The 23594-nt window shown below is 46.8% G+C and overlaps 1 protein-coding gene across 1 annotated transcript in view; it reads right to left on the reverse strand.

Moving 5' to 3' along the window:
• Positions 1 to 23594, reverse strand: part of DTWD2 (DTW motif tRNA-uridine aminocarboxypropyltransferase 2) — a 181177-nt gene that overhangs the window by 89105 nt on the left and 68478 nt on the right. Inside the window, exon 3 of the mRNA XM_074953008.1 lies at positions 22949 to 23043. Coding sequence (XP_074809109.1) covers positions 22949 to 23043 — 95 coding nt within the window. The remainder of the gene's footprint in view (positions 1 to 22948; positions 23044 to 23594) is intronic.

Genomic DNA, 23594 nt, shown 5'->3' on the forward strand with positions numbered 1-23594 from the left:
AGTTCTGTGATGTTTATGTGCAAGGAGAGTTCTTCCTGGGACCAGAAACCCTGGGGCCTGAGTCTGCCAAGATGGGCTCACCACCCCATGTCTGTTGTATCCAAAACCAAGGTTACTGTTGGATACGGGGCAGCAAAAGGCACCCCCTTCATCACAGAACAGAGATCTCTCCACCAAGTCAGAGAAACTAAGACAGGTGATGGAATCATGAGAACTTAGTCCAAGTGACATCTACCCAGGGAGTAAACTAACTCCAGCCACATCTGTAGAGTTCTGAGGCATAGCTGCACGTATTACATCACACAGGTACATGCTGCCATGTGACCTAACAGTTTGAGGGACACCTGGTCAGTCATAAGTGGGTGAGCTGTGACCCAGGTGATTAGATCCGACATAGTTCAGAACTTGACCTCCGGTAGGTAGGCCCTGGTCTGGGTGGAGTTGAGCACTGTCCCAATAAACTCTATTGTCTGCACCGGTACCAATGTTGATTTCTGTTAGTTTATTAACAGACCCAGTGCCCAAAGGGTGGCATGCACTATGCCAATGCTGTGCTGAACCTGAGAGCGGCCTGTGATCAGCCAATCATCAAAGTATGGGTAGACTTGTAGGCTTCAACATCTGAAGTAGGTTGCAACCACTACCATACACTTAGTGGAAACCTGAGGGCTGCTGATAGATCAGTGGTTCTCAAACTTTTGTAGTGGTGACCCTTTCACATAGCAAACCTATGAGTGCGACCCCCCTTATAAATTTAATACTTTTAAAAAATATTTAAAATTATAAATGCTGGAGTGAAGCGGGGCTTGGGGCTGGAGGCTGAGGGCTCACGACCCCCCATGTAATAACCTTGTGACTCCCTGAGGGGTTACAGCCTCCAGTTTGAGAACCAGTTTGAGTGATAGACTGAAGGGAAGCCTAGGGAGGTGGTGGAATCCCCTTCCTTAGAAGTTTTTAAGGTCAGGCTTGACAAAGCCCTGGCTGGGATGATTTAGTTGGGATTGGTCCTGCTCTGGGCAGGGGGTTGGACTAGATGGCCTCCATAGGTCCCTTCCAACTCTGTTATTCTATGATTCTATGAAGCGTGGTGAATTGGTAGTGGCACTGGCCCACCACAAACCTGAGGAATCGCCTGTGTGCACGCAAGATGGAGATGTGGAAATAAACATTCTTTAAATTGAGGGCAGCGTATCACTCTCCTGGATCCAGGGAGGGAATGATAAAGGCCAGGGAGACCATGAAGAACCTCACTTTCTTGAAATATTTGTTGAGGTGATGCAGGTCCAGGGTGCGCTGTAGGCCCCCTTTGGCCTTAAGGATTAGAAAATATTGGGAGTAAAACCCTATCCATCACAAGTCTCGAGGAACTTTCTCTATGGCCCCCACATGTAGGGGGACTTGTACCTCCTTGACGAGAAGCTGCTCATGAGAAGGGTCCATGAAGAGGGATGGGGTTGGAGGCGTGGGAAAGATGAAAACTGCAGGGTGTAACCAACTGTTACAGTACTGAGCACCCAACAGTACGATGTTATGTAGGACCACACAGGGCAGAAGGGTGATAGGCAGTCCAAAAACAAAAGTGGGGGGATGGATTCTGAATTGAGTCTGGTATGTCATCCTCAGATGTACCTTCAAAAGGCCTGCCTGGTCCCACCAGGGTACCTACTTGAGCTTGACTGGGAAGCTGAGGTAGAAGGTAGGGGCTGACAACATTAATAGCCCTTTCTTTTATAGGGCTCCTACCTGGGAGGCCCCCAAAACCTGGGAGGCTATTGAGGCCTGAAATGCTTCCTGGAGGCCAGGGGCATAAACAGGCCTAGGGAGTGAAGTATGGCCCTTGAGTCTTTGAGGTCGTGAATCTTGGAGTCTGAGAACAGGGAGGTACCCTTGAGGAGGAGTTCCTGGATTGATTACAGAACCTCATGCGAGAGACCTGATGATTGGAGCCACGAACAGTGCCTCATGGTGACCACTGACACTATTGTTCTGGCTGCTGAGTCAGCAGCATCCAGAGCTGCCTGGAGGGAGTCCCTGGCCACTGTCTTGCCTTCCTCCAAGATGGGCATGAACTCCTGCCTCGACTCATGTGGCAAGGAGTTCTTTAACTTGACCATTGAGTCCCACAGGTTAAAATCATACTTTCCCAGCAACGCCCTGCTGGTTAGAGATTCGAAGCTGGAGGCTGCCCGTGGAATAAACCTTTCACCCGAACAGATCCAGCCTCTTAATTCTTTGAGGTGGCACTCAACTGTCCTTGTCTGTCCTGCTCGTTTGCAGCGGGCACCACCAGGGACCCTGGGGGGGGGGGGAATGCGAATACAGGTATTCAAACTCACTGGCCAGCACATAGTACTTCTTCTCTGCCCTTTTTGAGGTAGGCAGTGGAGACGAAGGGGTCTGCCATAGCACCCTGACTGGACTCAACGCTGCCTCACTGACTGGCAGGGCCTCTCTGGAAGGAGCCACTGCAGCCATGATATCAAACAGGCTCTGCATGGACTCCTTTACTCCTCCGCTTCCAGCCTCAAATTTGTGGTGACCTGTTTCAGTTCTTGATGGGCCCTGAAGTCATCTGGCGGAAACGGGTTACTAGAACCTGCAACTGCCTCATCTGGGGATGACGAGGAAGAAGGCTAGTACCGTAAGAGGGGCTGGTCATTTCTCCTCCACCTGGACTACTTCCACTGGGGCCACTTCAGTGACCTTGGTGCTGGTGTCAGTGCTGGAGTCAGGGTCCAGTGCAGGGTCAGTGGCTTGTTTCTCGGACACCACCGAGTATGAATGCTGGGAAAAGGGGTCCCAGTACCAGGGGAAACCTCCATGAGTTCAAATATTGCCACTGCATTGGCAAATGGCCCAATGGCCAAGCACCAGCTGTGGGGCTGGTACTGAAGTCCTGTGCCTAAGTCGGATATCACTACTTTTCTGTCAAATATCAGAGGGTAGCCGTGTTAGTCTGTATCCACAAAAACAACAAGGAGTCCGGTGGCACCTTAAAGTCTAACAGATTTATTTGGGCATAAGCTTTCGTGGGTAAAAAACCCACTTCTTCAGATGCATGGAGTGAAAATTACAGATGCAGGCATTATTACACTGACACATGAAGAGAAGGGAGTTACTTTTCTGGCAGGGCGAAGGATTGCCCCTCTGACTCTAAAGAGGACTCTTCCCTGGAGACCATGCAGAGCTGTACCCATTTCTGCCTCCAGGCGGTGCCGGGAAACTGGTGACTGATGCCAGGTTGGGGACTGCTGTGGCAGGGCTTTCCTCTGGAAGGTGCCACAATGGTCGGTGCTGCGATGGAGCTCACCACCCCTTGAATACTTCTATCCCCAGAAGCTCTGGCTGGCAAGGGCCCTTGGGGGTAGGCAGTACCGGGAGGGACATCAAATCCTTTGCAGCCTGGAAAGCCTCTGGAGTTGAGGGGGCCCACAGGTGCGAGGTGCCACAACCACGCGCAGGAGTCAGAGGTGGGTCCCAGACCAGGCTCAGTGCCTTAGGCAGAGTCGCCAGGGTAGACCGTGGATGAGTGGTCCGGCAGACGTCTCACTTAGTCAGCTGCTCGCCGCTTGTCCCTCTTTGGCACCAGAGAGCGCCCTCTCTTGGCATGTTGTTTCTTATGCTTCTTCCTGGATGGAGAACGGTGCCAGGAAGAGCACGGTGGTGGTGAAGCACTTTGCACAGAGGCCAAAGTGCCCAACGCTGATTCAGAGCAGCAAGGCTCCGAGGATGATCTGAGGGCTGCCTCCATGAGCATGTCTTCAGACAAACATCCTTGACTTTCTGAGTGCACAGTCTGAAGCTCCTGCAGATCTTGCACTTCTTCTTTACGTGAGCTTCCCCAAGGCACTTTAGACAGCTCAAATGGGGGTCACCCACTGGCATGGCCTCCACACACCGCAGGAGGTACCCTGAGCCCTGGTCTACACTAGGACTTTAGGTCGAATTTAGCAACGTTAAATCGATGTAAACCTGCACCCGTCCACACGATGAAGCCCTTTATTTCGACTTAAAGGGCTCTTAAAATTGATTTCCTTACTCCACCCCTGACAAGTGGATTAGCGCTTAAATCGGCCTTGCCGGGTCGAATTTGGGGTACTGTGGACACAATTCGACGGTACTGGCCTCTGGGAGTTATCCCAGAGTGCTCCATTGTGACAGCTCTGGACAGCACTCTCAACTCAGATGCACTGGCCAGGTAGACAGGAAAAGAACCGCGAACTTTTGAATCTCATTTCCTGTTTGGCCAGCGTCGCAAGCTGCAGGTGACCATGCAGAGCTCATCAGCAGAGGTGACCATGCAGAGCTCATCAGCAGAGGTGACCATGATGGAGTCCCAGAATCGCAAAAGAACTCCAGCATGGACTGAACGGGAGGTACGGGATCTGATCGCTGTATGGGGAGAGGAATCCGTGCTATCAGAACTCCGTTCCAGTTTTCGAAATGCCAAAACCTTTGTCAAAATCTCCCAGGGCATGAAGGACAGAGGCCATAACAGGGACCCGAAGCAGTGCCGCGTGAAACTTAAGGAGCTGAGGCAAGCCTACCAGAAAACCAGAGAGGCGAACGGCTGCTCTGGGTGAGAGCCCCGAACATGCCGCTTCTATGATGAGCTGCATGCCATTTTAGGGGGTTCAGCCACCACTACCCCAGCCATGTTGTTTGACTCCTTCAATGGAGGTGGAGGCAACACGGAAGCAGGTTTTGGGGACGAAGAAGATGATGATGAGGTTGTAGATAGCTCACAGCAAGCAAGCGGAGAAACCGGTTTTCCCGACAGCCAGGAACTGTTTCTCACCCTGGACCTGGAGCCAGTACCCCCCGAACCCACCCAAGGCTGCCTCCTGGACCCACCAGGCGGAGAAGGGACCTCCGGTGAGTGTACCTTTTAAAATACTATACATGGTTTAAAAGCAAGCATGTGAAAGGATTACTTTGCCCTGGCATTCGCGGCTCTCCTGGATGTACTCCCAAAGCCTTTGCAAAAGGTTTCTGGGGAGGGCAGCCTTATTGCATCCTCCGTGGTAGGACACTTTACCACTACAGGCCAGTAACACGTACTCGGGAATCATTGTACAACAAAGCATTGCAGTGTATGTTTGCTGGCGTTCAAACAACATCCGTTCTTTATCTCTCTGTGTTATCCTCAGGAGAGTGAGATATCATTCATGGTCACCTGGTTGAAATAGGGTGCTTTTTTTCAGGAGACACTCAGAGGTGCCCGTTCCTGCTGGGCTGTTTGCCTGTGGCTGAACAGAAATGTTCCCTGCTGTTAGCCACGGGGAAGGGGCAGGGTTGAGGGGGTAGCCACGCAGTGGGGGGAGGCAAAATGCGACCTTGTAATGAAAGCACATGTGCTATGTATGTAATGTTAACAGCAAGGTTTACCCTGAAAGAGTGTAGCCACTGTTTTATAAAATGTGTCTTTTTAAATACCGCTGTCCCTTCTTTTTTCTCCACCAGCTGCATGTGTTTCAATGATCACAGGATCTTCTCCTTTCCAGAGGCTAGTGAAGATTAGAAAGAAAAAAAAACGCACTCGTGATGAAATGTTCTCTGAGCTCATGCTGTCCTCCCACACTGACAGAGCACAGACAAATGCGTGGAGGCAAATGATGTCAGAGTGCAGGAAAGCACAAAATGACCGGGAGGAGAGGTGGCGGGCTGAAGAGAGTAAGTGGCGGGCTGAAGGCAGGGCTGAAGCTCAAATGTGGCGGCAGCGTGATGAGAGGAGGCAGGATTCAATGCTGAGGCTGCTAGAGGATCAAACCAGTATGCTCCAGTGTATGGCTGAGCTGCAGCAAAGGCAGCTGGAGCACAGACTGCCACTACAGCCCCTGTGTAACCAACCGTCCTCCTCCCCAAGTTCCATAGCCTCCACACCCAGAGGCCCAAGAACGCGGTGGGGGGGCCTCCGGCCAACCAGCCACTTCACCACAGAGGATTGCCCAAAAAACAGAAGGCTGGCATTCAATAAATTTTAAAGTTGTAAACTTTTAAAGTGCTGTGTGGCATTTTCCTTCCCTCCTCCACCACCCCTCCTGGGCTACGTTGGTAGTCATCCCCCTATTTGTGTGATGAATGAATAAAGAATGCATGAATGTGAAGCAACAATGACTTTATTGCCTCTGCAAGCGGTGATCGAAGGGAGGAGGGGAGGGTGGTTAGCTTACAGGGAAGTAGAGTGAACCAAGGGGCGGGGGGTTTCATCAAGGAGAAACAAACAGAACTTTCACACCGTAGCCTGGCCAGTCATGAAACTGGTTTTCAAAGCTTCTCTGATGCGTACCGCGCCATCCTGTGCTCTTCTAACCGCCCTGGTGTCTGGCTGCACGTAACCAACAGCCAGGAGATTTGCCTCAACCTCCCACCCCGCCATAAACGTCTCCCCCTTACTCTCATAGATATTGTGAAGCACACAGCAAGCAGTAATAACAGTGGGAATATTGGTTTCGCTGAAGTCTAAGCGAGTCAGTAAACTGCGCCAGCGCGCCTTTAAACATCCAAATGCACATTCTACCACCATTCTGCACTTGCTCAGCCTGTAGTTGAAAGCTCCTGACTACTGTCCAGGCTGCCTGTGTACGGCTTCATGAGCCATGGCATTAAGGGGTAGGCTGCGTCCCCAAGGATAACTATAGGCATTTCAACATCCACAACAGTTATTTTCTGGCCTGGGAATAAAGTCCCTTCCTGCAGCTTTTGAAACAGACCAGAGTTCCTGAAGATGCGAGCGTCATGTACCTTTCCCGGCCATCCCACGTTGATGTTGGTGAAACGTCCCTTGTGATCCATCAGAGCTTGCAGCACTATTGAAAAGTACCCCTTGCGGTTTATGTACTCGCCGGCTTGGTGCTCCGTTGCCAAGATAGGGATATGGGTTCCGTCTATGGCCCCACCACAGTTAGGGAATTCCATTGCAGCAAAGCCATCCACTATGACCTGCACATTTCCCAGGGTCACTACCCTTGATATCAGCAGATCTTTGATTGCGTGGGCTACTTGCATCACAGCAGCCCCCACAGTAGATTTGCCTACTCCAAATTAATTCCCAACTGACCGGTAGCTGTCTGGCGTTGCAAGCTTCCACAGGGCTATCGCCACTCGCTTCTCAACTGTGAGGGCTGCTCTCATCTTGGTATTCATGTGCTTCAGGGCAGGGGAAAGCAAGTCACAAAGTTCCATGAAAGTGCCCTTACGCATGCGAAAGTTTCGCAGCCACTGGGAATCGTCCCAGACCTGCAACACTATGCGGTCCCACCAGTCTGTGCTTGTCTCCCGAGCCCAGAATCGGCGTTCCACAGCATGAACCTGCCCCATTAGCACCATGATGCGTGCATTGGCAGGGCCCATGCTTTCAGAGAAATCTGTGTCCATGTCCTGATCACTCACGTGACCGCGCTGACGTCGCCTCCTCGCCCGGTATCACTCTGCCAGGTTCTGGTGCTGCATATACTGCTGGATAATGCGTGTGGTGTTTAATGTGCTCCTAATCGCCAAAGTGAGCTGAGCGGCCTCCATGCTTGCCTTGGTATGGCGTCCGCACAGAAAAAAGGCGCGGAACAATTATCTGCCGTTGCTCTGACGGAGGGAGGGGCGACTGACGACATGGCTTACAGGGTTGGCTTACAGGGCATTAAAATCAACAAAGGGGGTGGCTTTACATCAACGAGTATTTCAGGCAGGACTTCACGGAGGGTTCCAATAAGAAATGGTGCACCTAAGTAATTGTTCTTATTGGAACAAGCAGGTTGGTCTGGTCTCTGATTGATACATGGCTAGATTTACCTCGCTGCACCTTCTCTGTGAGTGACTGCAGTGTGACCTAGAGGAATGAGTCCCCTAGACGGGGGAAGGGGGGAAGCAAATGAGTACAAAACAAATCTGGTCTATTTCTTGTTTTGATCCACTCCATCTATCTTTTACATCTTTGGCTGGCAGTAGACGGTGCAGAAGGACTGCAAGCCATCCACATCTCATGGCTGCTCGGCAGAAAATGGTGCAGTAGGACTGCTAGCCATCCTCATCTCTTGCCTGCCGGGCAGAAGATGGTACAGTAGGACTGCTAGCAATCCATATCGCCTGCCTGCTCACCATAAGATGGTTCAATAGGACTGACTGCAGAATTAAAGAGAATGACCTGGTCAAGTCACTCCAAATTTAGTCCCTGCGCCCATGTCTGCCCAGGCGCTCCTGGCCGACATGGCCAGGAGCACCTCGGAGATGACGATGACGGCTACCAGTCGTACTGTACCGTCTGCTGCCAGAAGGCAATGGGTTGATGCTGCTGTGTAGCAATGCAGTACCATGTCTGCCAGCACCCAGGAGACATACGGTGACGGTTACCTGAGCGGTCTCCATGCTTGCCATGGTATGGCGTCTGCACAGGTAACTCAGGAAAAAAGGCGTGAAACAATTGTCTGCCCTTGCTTTCACGGAGGGAGGGAGGGAACGGGGGCCTGACGATATGTACCCAGAACCACCCGCGACAATGTTTTAGCCCCATCAGGCATTGGGATCTCAACCCAGAATTCCAATGGGCAGCGGAGACTGCGGGAACTGTGGGAAAGCTACCCACAGTGCAACACTCCGGAAGACGACTCTAGCCTCGGTACTGTGGAAGCACTCTGCCGAGTTAATGCACTTAATGCACTTAGAGCATTTTCTGTGGGGACACACACACTCGAATATATAAAACCGATTTCTAAAAAACCGACTTCTATAAATTCGACCTAATTTCATAGTGTAGACATACCCTGAGATGATGCCCCTTGATGACTGGGACCACTATTTACACCACATACACTAATACTAACTGATAACTAAATACGCTAACTACAAAAACTATATACAATGGAGTACAGAGTCAAACCACTGGGAAAGACTTTCAAGAGCAAGAAGGTCATTCCAAGCAACCGTCACGGGCAATAAGAAGGAACTGAGAGGATGTGGAGGTGGCGGCACCCCTTATACCAGTGCATGTGTGCAGAGCACCCGGGGCACTAGGGCTGGTCTCCTGGATACCACTAAGGGGAAAAACATCTCTGGCAACTGTGCATGTGGCACGTGCACACCTAGCACGGAATGGATGTGAGCAAGTGCTCGAAGAACTGGTGCAACCACTGCTGGAACAGTGTGACCACAATTCAAGAAGGATGTTGATAATCTGTAGAGGGTTCAGAGAAGAGCCACAAGAATACTTATAGGATTAGAAAACAAGATTTATTGTGATACACTCAGGGAGCTCATTCTATTTAGCTTAACAAAGAGATGGGACAGGGATGACTTATCGGTATATACCTACACAGGGAACAAAAATTTGATAACAGGCTCTTCAATCTAGCACTCAAAAGGTATAACTCGATCCACAGGCTGGAAGTTAAAGCTAGACAAATTCATACTGGATACAAGGTGACAATTTTTAAGTGAGGGTAATTAACCACTGGACCAATTTATCAAGGGTCGTGGTGGATTCTCTATCAATAGCAATTTTTAAATTAAGAGGGGATTTTTTTAAGTTATGCTCTGGTTCAACAGAACTTATTTTGGGGAAGTTCTATGTCCTGTGTTATATTGGTAATGCTAGGCACTCACAATGGTTTTTCTTGTCTCAGAATCCATGAATGTATGAATACTCAACTCCAGAATTCAATTTATTTGTATTGTGGTAATGTCCTGGGTCCCCAATAATGGATCAGGGCCCCATAATGCTAACAATTGTAAAGTCCATGCCCTAAAAGGTCTTACAATTTCAGTATAAGACAAGATACAGCAGGTGGATGGATAGACAGACAGTGGAGTACAAGGTAACTGAGACAAGACTAGTACGCAACAAAAACAGTTGTCATCAAGCATCAGGTATGTAAGTATTGTTGAGCTTTTTGTACCCATCATGACAGAAAAGAATTTTAAGGAGCAATCTGAAGGAAAGCAATGATGTGGCTTTCTGGATGTTTACAGGGAGCTTCTCCCATACATGAGGGGCAGCATGGGAGAAAGTATGAAGGTTCTTGTATTAACATAATGGACAATAAAGGCTGGCATTACTGGCAGAAGTCAACATCTTGAGGGTGTGCAAAAGATGATGTTAAAATAGGCCAGGAAAGGCTTTAAAAGCAAAGATGAGCACTTTATGTTTGATACAGTGGAGAAGAGGGAACCAGGGAGGAGTGACATGGTTTTCATGGCTCATTTCTTCAACTATCTTTGCAGCAGCTTTTTAAATGGAGGTAACTGGGGCAAAGTAATATTTATCAAGGCAAGAGAGAGAAAAATGTAACGGTACTAGAAATGCAAGATGAGGCCCTGGATGACAAATTTCTCTGTATGAATGGAGAAAAAAGGCAGAATTTTAGAGATGTTTTGCAGGAAAAAGCATCAAGATTTAGAAATGACCTGGTTGTGATGTTCGAGACAGATCTGAGTAGAAAATACCATGCAGGTTACGGACCAGAGTGACAGGGAGGATGGTGGTGCTGTCCATGGTGACTCAAAAAGGAGGAAGGAGACAGGGTTTAATGGTAATGATTTAAAAGCTCCAATGGTTAATTGCATTAAAACCCACTATTACTTTGTTTTAATGGCTCTTTTAAACGCTCAAAATATTTAGCTCCAGAGAAAAGCATTATGAAGTGGGTGGACTGTTCTTATTGGTGTGTGGCAGTATCATTTAAACACTATTTATACAGGTAGAAAACTGTGTCAGAGATTAACCTTATATTTGCCTCCTTTTACCATTTGTCTTCACCTCCCACAATCAGCTGAGTACAACTCTGTCACCTTTACCTTGTGTATCTCTTTTGAGACTTTTTGCAATGGTGTGGGTGTTTCACTTCTGACAATGTATTTTACAGCACAAAATGCTCATCTATTTGCATATGGATCAAATAACTTTAGTGGTAACATGTAAAATAATGTAGCCGATTTGTTCATTTTATTATTTAATTGTGATATATTGTTGGGATTAACTCATATGCTACTTCACATGTAATCAGTGTATGACGAACAGATTTAAGTTGTAAGTATAGGTATAGATAGAAGTAGGATAGGATCATAGGAGTATAAAATTGACAAGTATTTATGAGTGATGAGTGCATATTAGACATATAAGAAAGATAAGGTTGTAACGCACAGCCTAGAGGCTGAGACCTGTACAATTTCAGTTGAGCCATACTAGGCCTCAGGCCTAAGAAGAGCGGACATAAGTAGATTACTCAGAAATAACCCTGTACAAGTAAAGTTACAAGATTATTGTAAAGAATGTGCTCGTAGGTGATATTTGGGAAAATATGTTGCAATGTACCCATCTAGACTGCAAGACAACTGCCTAACATCATTGTGGAAAGTTTTGCTCTCCCTCACAGGTTACCATGGGAACATGTTTACATAGATGCTCATGAGAATAAGGGGAACTAAGAGAACCACCTGTGAAAAGCAGGGCATCCCAAAATGTATCAGATGTGGAAGGACAGAAAGAAAAGGGGGTTGGAACCGTCATGCATATACATACAATGGTAGATGTGGTCATAACACGGGATAAAAAGGGTTTGCTAATACGGACAGGGAGGGAAGACCCCATACAAAAAAACCCCCATCTGTCAGGATCCCACCAAAGGCAGTAAGGGCCAAGGGTCAGAGCAGGGGGGGAACTTGAGGCTGGGAGTAGCAGAGGAGTTTGTAGTCAGGTTCCAGGCCAGGGTCAATACCAAGGGTCAGAGTCCAAGTCAGGTTTCAGGTTCAACTCAGGAATCAAAGTCCATATCAAGCCAAGGTCAATGCCAGGAATTCAGAAGCAGAAATGGCCACGGCAGCTACAGGAGATCCACACTGTTGCCTGGAAACTTCCTGGAACACTTGTTGGGTTTATATAGGGCAGGGAGTCAATGAGGAGCCATGAGGCTGCTTTCTGTCAAATCCTTGAGGTGGAGCTTCCCATGGTCTGTGTCCACAGCAGGTCTTGGGAAGTGGAGAGCAAGCTGGTTACTTCTGCCACTGGGTGGGAGCCTAGAGATATCAGCTGTCTGGTAGCTTTACATCCCTGGGTTCTAGACCAGGGGGACTTATACCATCAGGGAAGAACCAAGTCAGGAAGATACTCCCCCCGCCATTGATGAAAATCTGTTGAGAGATAAACCTGAATCTCTGTGATCATAGAACATCAGGGTTGGAAGGGACCTCAGGAGGTCATCTAGTCCAATCCCCTGCTCAAAGCAGGGCCAATCCCCAACTAAATCATCCCAGCCAGGGCTTTGTCAAGCCTGACCTTAAAAACCTCAAAGGAAGGAGATTCCACCACCTCCCTAGGCAACACATTCCAGTGCTTCACCACCCTCCTAGTGAAAAAGTTTTTCCTAGTATCCAACCTAAACCTCCCCCACTGCAACTTGAGACCATTACTCCTTGTTCTGTCATCTGTTACCATGGAGAACAGTCTAGATCCATCCTCTTTGGAACCCCCTTTCAGATAGTTGAAAGCAGCTATCAAATCCCCCCTCATTCTTCTCTTCTGCAGACTAAACAATCCCAGTTCCCTCAGCCTCTCCTCATAAGTCATGTGTTCCAGTCCCCTAATCATTTTTGTTGCCCTCCGCTGGACGCTTTCCAATTTTTCCACATCCTTCTTGTAGAATGGGGCCCAAAACTGGACACAGTACTCCAGGTGAGGCCTCACCAATGTCGAATAGAGGGGAACGATCACGTCCTTCAATCTGCTGGCAATACCCTACCTATACAAGTGCTAACAAAATGCCATTAGCCTTCTTGGCAACAAGGGCACACTGTTGACTCATATCTAGCTTCTCATCCACTGTAACCCCTAGGTTCTTTTCTGCAGAACTGCTGTCTAGCCATTCGGTCCCTAGTCTGTAGCAGTGCAGGGGATTCTTCCGTCCTAAGTGCAAGACCCTGCACTTGTCCTTGTTGAACCTCATCAGATTTCTTTTGGCCCAATCCTCCAATTTGTCTAGGTCCCTCTGTATCCTATCCCTACCCTCCTGCGTATCTACCATTCCTCCCAGGTTAGTGTCATCTGCAAACTTGCTAAGGGTGTAGTCCACGCCATCCTCCAGATCATTAATGAAGATATTGAACAAAACCAGCCCCAGGACCGACCCTTGGGGCACTCCGCTTGATACCGGCTGCCAACTAGACATGGAGCCATTGATCACTACCCGCTGAGCCCGACGATCTAGCCAGCTTTCTATCCACCTTATAGTCCGTTCATCCAGCCCATACTTCTTTAACTTGCTGGCAAGAATACTGTGGGAGACCATGTCAAAAGCTTTGCTAAAGTCAAGGAATAACGCGTCCACCGCTTTCCCCTCATCCACGGAGCCAGTTATCTCGTCATAGAAGGTGTCATAAATATAAAGGGAAGGGTAAACCCCTTTAAAATTCCTCCTGGCCAGAGGAAAAATCCTCTCACCTGTAAAGGGTTAAGAAGCTAAAGGTAACCTCGCTGGCACCTGACCAAAATGACCAATGAGGAGACAAGATACTTTCAAAAGCTGGGAGGAGGGAGGAAAACAAAGGGTCTGTGTCTGTCGGTATGCTGCTTTTGCCGGGGATAGAACAGGAATGGAGTCTTAGAACTTTTAGTAAGTAATCTAGCTAGGTATGCGTTAGATTATGATTTCTTTAAATGGCTGAGAAAAGAACTGTGCTGAATAGAATGACTATTTCTGTCTGTGTGTCTTTTTTGTAACTTAAGGTTTTGCCTAGAGGGATTCTCTATGTTTTGAATCTAACTACCCGGTAAGGTATCTACCATCCTGATTTTACAGAGGTGATTTCTTTACTTCTATTTACTTCTATTTCTGTTAAAAGTCTTCTTGTAAGAAAACTGAATGCTTTTTCATTGTTCTCAGATCCAAGGGTTTGGGTCGGTGGTCACCTATGCAAATTGGTGAGGATTTTTACCAAACCTTTCCCAGGAAGTGGGGTGCAAGGGTTGGGACGATTCTGGGGGGAAAGACGTGTCCAAACTACGTTTCCCAGTAAACCCAGTTAGAGTTTGGTGGTGGCAGTGGATATTCCAAGGACAAAGGATAAAATTAATTTGTACCTTGGGGAAGTTTTAACCTAAGCTGGTAAAAGTAAGCTTAGGAGGTTTTCATGCAGGTCCCCACATCTGTACCCTAGAGTTCAGAGTGGGGGAGGAACCTTGACATGGTGGCAGAGTGGTGGGATTAACCTGAAATCATTTTGAGATCAATTCGAGATTTTTTGAACCAGAAATACAGATTTTAGAAAGGAAATTTTTTTTTCCTTTGGGGCTGCTGGAAAGGAGGTCCAGAAAGCAGCTGAAACTGAAAGCAGCTTGTTTTTTCTCTGCTTTGGGGCCAAGCAGAGACAAAATGGGATTATCTTTGTGAACTGCAGGTTTTCTTTGCCTGGAGGCAGGGTACTTAACTCCTGCAGGGAAATTCACAGTCTTCCAAACCAGAAGCTTTTTTTCCCCCTAAAAGTAAATAGGGGGGGTGTTCTACCCATTTGCCTGGAGACAAAAGTGGCAGGGGCCTTTTTTTTTAGGATTTTGATTTTTTTACAAGGAGCACAATTTTGAAAAGGAATTTTTTTTTCCTTTGGGCTGCTGGTAAGCAGGTTTCCAAGTAGTTGGAGGTTTTTTGCTTTGATTTGGGGCCAGAGCAGAGAGAAAGGGAATTGTCTTTTTCTGTAGGCTGACAATCACTATCAGAGAATAGGTATTCTATTCCAGCACAGCAAAATTTTACAGCCAAGCTTTGTTTGTTTATTTCTAAACCTCGGGTGTAAAGTTAGTTAAAAACAGAGAGGTTAGGATGACAAAATCCACGGCTCGACAAAAGCTGGAATTAGCCAGATTTCAGGCTAAGGAAAAACAAAGGGAACATGAAAGACAGATAGAACTCCTGCGGCTGAAGGAGGAGGAGAAGGAAAAAGAGAGGAAGCATGTGGAGGAGGAGAGGGAAAAAGAGAGGAAGCATGCACTGGAGATGGAGAAGGTAAAGGCTCAGCAGAATATAACAACAAACACTAGCAATCCTTCTCCAGGTACCACTCCCCATCCCAGAAAGTTCCCCACCTACAAGGCAGGCGATGATACTGAGGCCTTCCTAGCAAACTTCGAAAGGGCCTGCCTTGGGTACAACATCTCTACTGACCAATACATGGTAGAGCTGAGGCCGCAGCTCAGTGGACCCTTAGCTGAGGTGGCAGCTGAAATGCCTAAAGAACACATGAACAAGTATGAACTGTTTAAATTCAAGGCGAGAGTCAGAATGGGGATAACACCCGAGCAGTCTCGTTGGAGTTCAGAACCCTAAGGTGGATACCAGACGTGTCATTTACCCGACATGCCTACCACATTCTGAAACATTGGGATGCCTGGATATCAGGAGCAAGTGTTGAATCTCCAGTAAATTTGCCCTTCCTAATGCAAATGGAACAATTCTTAGAGGGGGTTCCTGAGGAAATAGAAAGATACATCCTACATGGGAAGCCCAAAACTGTAATCGAGGCAGGAGAGATTGGAGCCAGATGGGTGGAGGTGGCAGAGAAGAAGAAAACTGGTCGCAATTGGAGCGGAGACCAGAAGGGACAACCCCAGACCACACCCTATTACCGGGGGCCACCCAAAGCCCCACCTACCTCCCAAAGAACCCTCCAGACCCCTTATCGTCCCACCACCCCGTTCTCCAGCAACCCTCCTCGCCCCAGTGACCCGTCAGCTGGACGATGTTTTAAATGTCACGAGCTGGGGCATGTAAAGGCCAACTGCCCCAAGAACCCCAACAGATTACAGTTCATTGCACCAGAATCACACCAGCGGTCCACAGGCCCAGATACCTCCCAGATACCCTTGGAGTGGAGGGAAACTGTGAGTGTGGGCGGGAAGAAGGTCACCGCGTGGAGGGACACCGGAGCACAAGTGTCAGCTATCCATGCTTCCTTAGTGGACCCCAATTTAATCAACCCAGAGATCCATGTGACGATTCAACCCTTCAAGTCCAACTCTTTCAATTTGCCTACAGCCAAGTTGCCTGTCCAGTACCAGGGCTGGTCAGGAATGTGGACTTTTGCAGTCTATGATGATTATCCCATCCCCATGCTGTTGGGGGAAGACTTGGCCAATCATGTGAAGCGGGCCAAGAGGGTGGGAATGGTCACCCGCAGTCAGGCTAAACAAGCCGTGAGGCCTAGCTCTGTTCCGGAAACTTCTATCAGGACCCGGTCAGAGGTGATGGACCCGGACCCCAGGCCAATGTCTGCAACAGCAGTAGTGGATCCAGTCCCGGAGACCCAGACGGAACCAGTCCCAGAACTGGAACCAGCCGAACAACCAACACCAGACCCATTGCCAGCACTGAATCCAGTACTTGCAACCTCAACACCAGAGGACCCCACCGAACCTGAACCGGCAGCAGCCCATAACCCTACACAAGAGGCTCAGCCGGAGCCTGAATCCCAACATAGTTCCCCAGCGGAGAGCGGTTCACAGTCAACGGAAACAGCCCCATCCCCTTCATCGCTTCCAGAGGGACCAAGCCTAGGTCCACAATCCAATGAGGAACTGATGTCTCCAGCATCAAGGGAACAGTTCCAGACCGAACAGGAAGCAGATGAAAGCCTCCAGAGAGCTTGGACGGCGGCACGGAACAACCCACCGCCTCTCAGCTCTTCTAATTGATCCAGGTTTGTTGTAGAAAGAGGACTTTTATACAAGGAAACTCTTTCTGGGGGACACCAGAAAGACTGGCATCCTCAGAGACAGTTGGTAGTTCCAACTAAATACCGGGTTAAGCTCTTGAGCTTAGCCCACGACCACCCTAGTGGCCATGCTGGGGTGAACAGGACCAAAGACAGTTTGGGGGGGTCATTCCACTGGGAGGGAATGAGCAAGGATGTTTCTACCTATGTCCGGTCTTGTGAAGTATGCCAAAGAGTAGGAAAACCCCAAGACCAGGTCAAAACCCCTCTCCAGCCACTCCCCATCATTGAAGTTCCATTTCAGCGAGTAGCTGTGGATATTCTAGGTCCTTTTCCGAAAAAGACACCCAGAGGAAAGCAGTACATACTGACTTTCATGGATTTTGCCACCCGATGGCCGGAAGCAGTAGCTCTAAGCAACACCAGGGCTAAAAGTGTGTGCCAGGCACTAGCAGACATTTTTGCCAGGGTAGGTTGGCCCTCCAACATCCTCACAGATGCAGGGACTAATTTCCTGGCAGGAACTATGGAAAACCTTTGGGAAGCTCATGGGGTAAATCACTTGGTTGCCACTCCTTACCACCATCAGACAAATGGCATGGTGGAGAAGTTTAATGGAACTTTGGGGGCCATGATACGTAAATTTGTAAATGAGCACTCCAATGATTGGGACCTAGTGTTGCAGCAGTTGCTTTTTGTCTACAGAGCTGTACCACACCCCAGTTTAGGGTTTTCCCCATTTGAACTTGTATATGGCCGTGAGGTTAAGGGGCCATTACAGTTGGTGAAGCAGCAATCAGAGGGATTTACACCTTCTCCAGGAACTAACATTCTGGACTTTGTAACCAACCTACAAAACACCCTCCGAACCTCTTTAGCCCTTGCTAGAGAAAACTTACAGGATGCTCAAAAAGAGCAAAAAGCCTGGTATGATAAACATGCCAGAGAGAGTTCCTTCAAAGTAGGGGACCAGGTCATGGTCTTAAAGGCGCTCCAGGCCCATAAAATGGAAGCATCGTGGGAAGGGCCATTCACGGTCAGGAGCGCCTGGGAGCTGTTAATTATCTCATAGCATTCCCCACCTCCAACCAAAAGCCTAAGCTGTACCATATTAATTCTCTAAAGACTTTATTCCAGAGAATTAAAGGTTTGTCAGTTTACAGCCCAGGGAGGAGATGACGTTGAGTGGCCTGAAGGTATCTACTACGAAGGGAAAAGTGCTGGTGGTGTGGAAGAGGTGAACCTCTCCATGACCCTTGGGCGTATGCAGCGACAGCAGATCAAGGAGCTGTGCACTAGGTATGCGCCAACGTTCTCAGCCACCCCAGGACTGACTGAATGGGCATACCACTCCACTGACACAGGTAATGCTCACCCAAGTAGAGTCCAGCCTTACCGGGTGTCTCCTCAATCTAAAACTGCTATAGAACGGGAGATCCAGGATATGTTACAGATGGGGGTAATCTGCCCCTCTGGAAGTGCATGGGCATCTCCAGTGGTTCTAGTTCCCAAACCAGATGGAGAAATACGTTTTTGCGTGGACTACCGCAAGCTAAATGCTGTAACTCGCCCAGACAACTATCCAATGCCACGCACAGATGAACTATTAGAGAAACTGGGACGGGCCCAGTTCACCTCTACCTTGGACTTAACCAAGGGGTACTGGCAGGTACCGCTAGATTAGTCTGCCAAGGAAAGGTCAGCCTTCACCACACATCTCGGGCTGTATGAATTTAATGTACTCCCTTTCGGGCTGCGAAATGCACCCGCCACCTTCCAAAGACTTGTAGATGGTCTCCTAGCGGGATTAGGAGAATATGCAGTCGCCTACTTTGACGATGTGGCCATATTTTCGGATTCCTGGGCGGACCACCCGGAACATCTACAAAAAGTCCTTGAGCGCATAAGGGAGGCAGGACTAACTGTTAAGGCTAAGAAGTGTCAAATAGGCCTAAACAGAGTGACTTTCCTTGGACACCAGGTGGGTCAAGGAACTATCAGCCCCCTACAGGCCAAAGTGGATGCTATCCAAAAGTGGCCTGTCCCAAAGTCAAAGAAACAGGTTCAATCCTTCTTAGGCTTGGCCGGTTATTACAGACAATTTGTACCACAATACAGCCAAATCGCCGCCCCACTGACAGACCTAACCAAAAAGAAACAGCCAAATGCCGTTCAGTGGACCGAAAAGTGTCAGAAGGCCTTTAACAAGCTTAAAGCGACACTCATGTCTGACCCTGTACTAAGGGCCCCAGACTTTGACAAACCGTTCCTAGTAACCACAGATGCATCCGAGCGTGGTGTGGGAGCAGTTTTAATGCAGAAAGGACCTGATCAAGAATTCCACCCTGTAGTGTTTCTCAGCAAAAAACTGTCTGAGAGGGAAAGCAACTGGTCAGTCAGTGAAAAAGAATGTTACGCCACTGTCTACGCTCTGGAAAAGCTACGCCCATATGTTTGGGGACGGCGTTTCCACCTGCAAACCGACCATGCTGCACTACAGTGGCTTCACACCGTCAAAGAAAATAACAAAAAACTTCTTCGGTGGAGTTTAGCTCTCCAAGATTTTGATTTCGACATCCACCACATCTCAGGAGCTTCTAACAAAGTGGCTGATGCACTCTCCCGTGAAAGTTTCCCAGAATCAACTGGTTAAAATCATCCTTGAGATGTGGAAAATATTGTTAGTCTTTATGTACTTGGTAGTATATTTAGAGATGCATGTGTCTTATTAACTCTGTTTTTCCTAGAGCTCCAGGAAGAAATCCCAGCCAGTGTTTCACCCTAGCTGAGATTTGGGGGGCGTGTCATAAATATAAAGGGAAGGGTAAACCCCTTTAAAATCCCTCCTGGCCAGAGGAAAAATCCTCTCACCTGTAAAGGGTTAAGAAGCTAAAGGTAACCTCGCTGGCACCTGACCAAAATGACCAATGAGGAGACAAGATACTTTCAAAAGCTGGGAGGAGGGAGGAAAACAAAGGGTCTGTGTCTGTCGGTATGCTGCTTTTGCCGGGGATAGAACAGGAATGGAGTCTTAGAACTTTTAGTAAGTAATCTAGCTAGGTATGCGTTAGATTATGATTTCTTTAAATGGCTGAGAAAAGAACTGTGCTGAATAGAATGACTATTTCTGTCTGTGTGTCTTTTTTGTAACTTAAGGTTTTGCCTAGAGGGATTCTCTATGTTTTGAATCTAACTACCTGGTAAGGTATCTACCATCCTGATTTTACAGAGGTGATTTCTTTACTTCTATTTACTTCTATTTCTGTTAAAAGTCTTCTTGTAAGAAAACTGAATGCTTTTTCATTGTTCTCAGATCCAAGGGTTTGGGTCGGTGGTCACCTATGCAAATTGGTGAGGATTTTTACCAAACCTTTCCCAGGAAGTGGGGTGCAAGGGTTGGGACGATTCTGGGGGGAAAGACGTGTCCAAACTACGTTTCCCAGTAAACCCAGTTAGAGTTTGGTGGTGGCAGTGGATATTCCAAGGACAAAGGATAAAATTAATTTGTACCTTGGGGAAGTTTTAACCTAAGCTGGTAAAAGTAAGCTTAGGAGGTTTTCATGCAGGTCCCCACATCTGTACCCTAGAGTTCAGAATTGGGGAGGAACCTTGACAGTAGGCAATTAGATTAGTCAGGCATGACTTTCCCTTGGTGAATCCATGCTGACTGTTCCTGATCACTTTCCTCTCTTCTAAGTGCTTCAGAATTGATTCCTCGAGGACATGCTCCATGCTTTTTCCAGGGACTGAAGTGAGGCTGACTGGCCTGTAGTTCCCTGGATCCTCCTTCTTCCCTTTTTTAAAGATGGGCACGACATTAGCCTTTTTCCAGTTGTCCGGGACTTCCCCCAATCGCCATGAGTTTTCAAAGATAATGGCCAATGGCTCTGCAATCACATCCACCAACTCCTTTAGCACTCTCGGATGAAGTGCATCCGGCCCCATGGACTTGTGCTCTTCCAGCTTTTCTAAATACTCCTGAACTAATTCTTTCTTCACAGAGGGCTAGTCACCTCCTCCCTATGCTGTGCTGCCCAGTGCAGTAGTCTGGGAGCTGACCTTGTTCGTGAAGACAGAGGCAAAAAAAGCATTGAGTACATTAGCTTTTTCCACATCCTCTGTCACTAGGTTGCCTCCCTCATTCAGTAAGGGGCCCACACTTTCCTTGACTTTCTTCTTGTTGCTAACATACCTGAAGAAACCCTTCTTGTTACTCTTAACGTCTCTTGCTAGCTGCAACTCCAAGTGTGATTTGGCCTTCCTGATTTCACTCCTAAGTATGAATACAGCATTGGCTATTGCATGGTTTTGTACATGTATGTGTGAATGTAATATAATACAGACAAAATTACTTGTGACTGTGTGTGTGGTCACTGTATTCGCTCTTCGTGTACTCCTAGAAATTCTCTTAGGTTGGGAGACTCTAAGGGTGACTTTTACCCTGTTGATCTTAAAACTATAGCAACACAGGAGATGGACTTACTTACTCAGGACACCGTGTTTTAGCATAGAACTATCAATTCAATTGAAGTAGAGGCTACAATAGTTATGGTTGCTGAACAGTTCTATCTCTTTGTTTTAAAACGTTCATAACTTTTCAAAACCCTTCACTTTTGGGGCTAAAGTTTTCCATGTTTTGTCTCTACCTAAAAGGCTTTTTTTATTATTATTTTATTTGTTTTAAGTTGGAGCAAAATTCTGGCTTTTGAACTGATGAAAGCTGAAAAATTGCATTTACGACACTTAAAAGAAATTTGCTTTACCAAAAGCAGACTGCATTGGAAACAATACATCCAGTGCATGTCACCATGAAAAGTGATTAAATTTTCTGCTTTAACTGGAGGAAAGTGCAGTTTTCCCATATACTGGAAGTTCTTCGGTAATTTAAATGCTTATTACCATAGAAGACTAATAAAAACATTCTGAATTGACTTATGACATATCTGTTCAGTAGACCTCAGTGAATTCTGCAAAAAGCTTCCCCAAATATTCATTTGAATTTTAAATGAATTTGCTTCATCTGTATTCACACCCTTTTTTGTTGCCTTTCAGGGAACATTTATGCAACAAAATCTCACAAGCATTTGCACCAGAAGTTTGTTGATAAAAAATTAGCTTTATCCAATGAGGATGAAAGACAATACTAACGTGACAATCTTGTCCAAAATTACAGAATATCAAAAAAAAAAATGCGAAGAAACTGCCATGTGTTAACACGCAGCTAACAGAAAGAATGTTACCAAAAACATGCACTCATTTTTAATCTCAGGACTCCCTCTTCTCACACTTGTAAGCAACTACAGCCTGATCTACATCAAAAAGCTATATTGGCATAGCAACGCTGGTCAGGGATGTGAAAAAACATACCCCTGACTGACAAAACCCCCAGTGTAGATGCAACTATGTCGACATAACAGTACTTCTGTCAATGTAGTTAAAGTTGTCTGGGCAAGTGATGTTTGTATACCGACAGAAGAACCCCTTCTGTCACTACGCCTGCGTCTACACAAGGGGGCTATGCCAGCATAGTTATTCCAACATAGGCTCTGTAGTGCAGACTTAGCTTAAATCAATCAATGAAGATTATTATTTGTACTGCAGTAGCACTTACTGGCCATCAGTTTTTGTGCTAAGAACTGTACAAGCATATAAAATTAAGATAGATTTTAAACTCTTCAGGGAAGGAACTAAGTATAAAGAGGAGACACAACAGGTGTGTGTATACACATAAACAGAGGTAGTACAAAGTAACAACGAGTCTATTAGGAACAGCGTGATAAGGAATGGTCACTGCATACCAGCTGCCTAACCATTCAAGATCTTTGCAGGCATCATGACTGATAAGAATGATGCAGAGTATTGGCTGCACTGCCATTTACTGGCTTTAGAGAAGACCAGGACATCTTGCCTTCTCACCTGAAATAAAGGTGTCACAGTACGAGGCTTCTGAAAAGAGGACAAGAATGAACATACAGAATACCACAGCATCCCCGTATGAAGAGGTAACAACTTTTGACGCCCCAAGGGCTTGTTTTAAAAAACAAAACAAAAAACTAACTGTGGATTTAATGCTAATTAAAAGGAAACACACCAAAAAGGAGTTTACAGAATGCTGTACTGTATTTCAACTTCATTGTAAGCCTAAGCACTGAACAGCAGTGAACACCTGGAACATGCAAAAATATTCAGTGTAGCTTTTAAAAGCAGCATCATCAATAGTATACAACAGAGAACTAGAAGTTGAATCAACGATTCTGCTTACCTATCTTCACCAAAACGTCGACCAATCAAGACTTTACACTTGTCTCCGGGGAGGCAAGCAGTTAGAAGAGGCACTGTCCGTAATACTCGACTTTCCTTTAAATCAAAAAGGAAAAAAAATGTTTTAAAAGAATACAGATGCTTTCTTAAACTCTTAAAATGTACTTGTTTCTTTTGTAGTTCTTCCTACCACAAAATATGCATCATACAGTTCTCTGAGTGATAGAAAAGGCATACAAAATGAAAAAAATCCAGATTTCAGTGTTAATTTATTCTATTCTATGTAATACTTACCTGTAATTGTTGCTCTCTGAAAATATACAGCTCAATGAAAACATGTAGTCTTGCCTCCATGCACCTGTTTAGACCCGGCAGGAATTCCCATAAACCAAATTCTATGAAGTCTTGAGTGTTGAGGACTTCCAAGCCTACCATTGCTGAAGTATTTAACATGCCCCTCCAATACTTCACCAGTTAATTTCAAGCTGGAAGTTAAAATACTTCCATATATATTTGCCAATTAAAACTTGAAAAAAAATTAATGAGGTCAGTCTCTTCACCTCTGTATATCTTCAGAGAAGCATTTTTTACAGGTATGTAATTATTTCTTTTTTAGAGCTACCCATCTCAATGGATTTTCATGCTGG

The sequence above is a fragment of the Natator depressus genome, chromosome 5 (assembly GCF_965152275.1).
Source record: "Natator depressus isolate rNatDep1 chromosome 5, rNatDep2.hap1, whole genome shotgun sequence".
Lineage (NCBI taxonomy): Eukaryota > Metazoa > Chordata > Testudines > Cheloniidae > Natator > Natator depressus.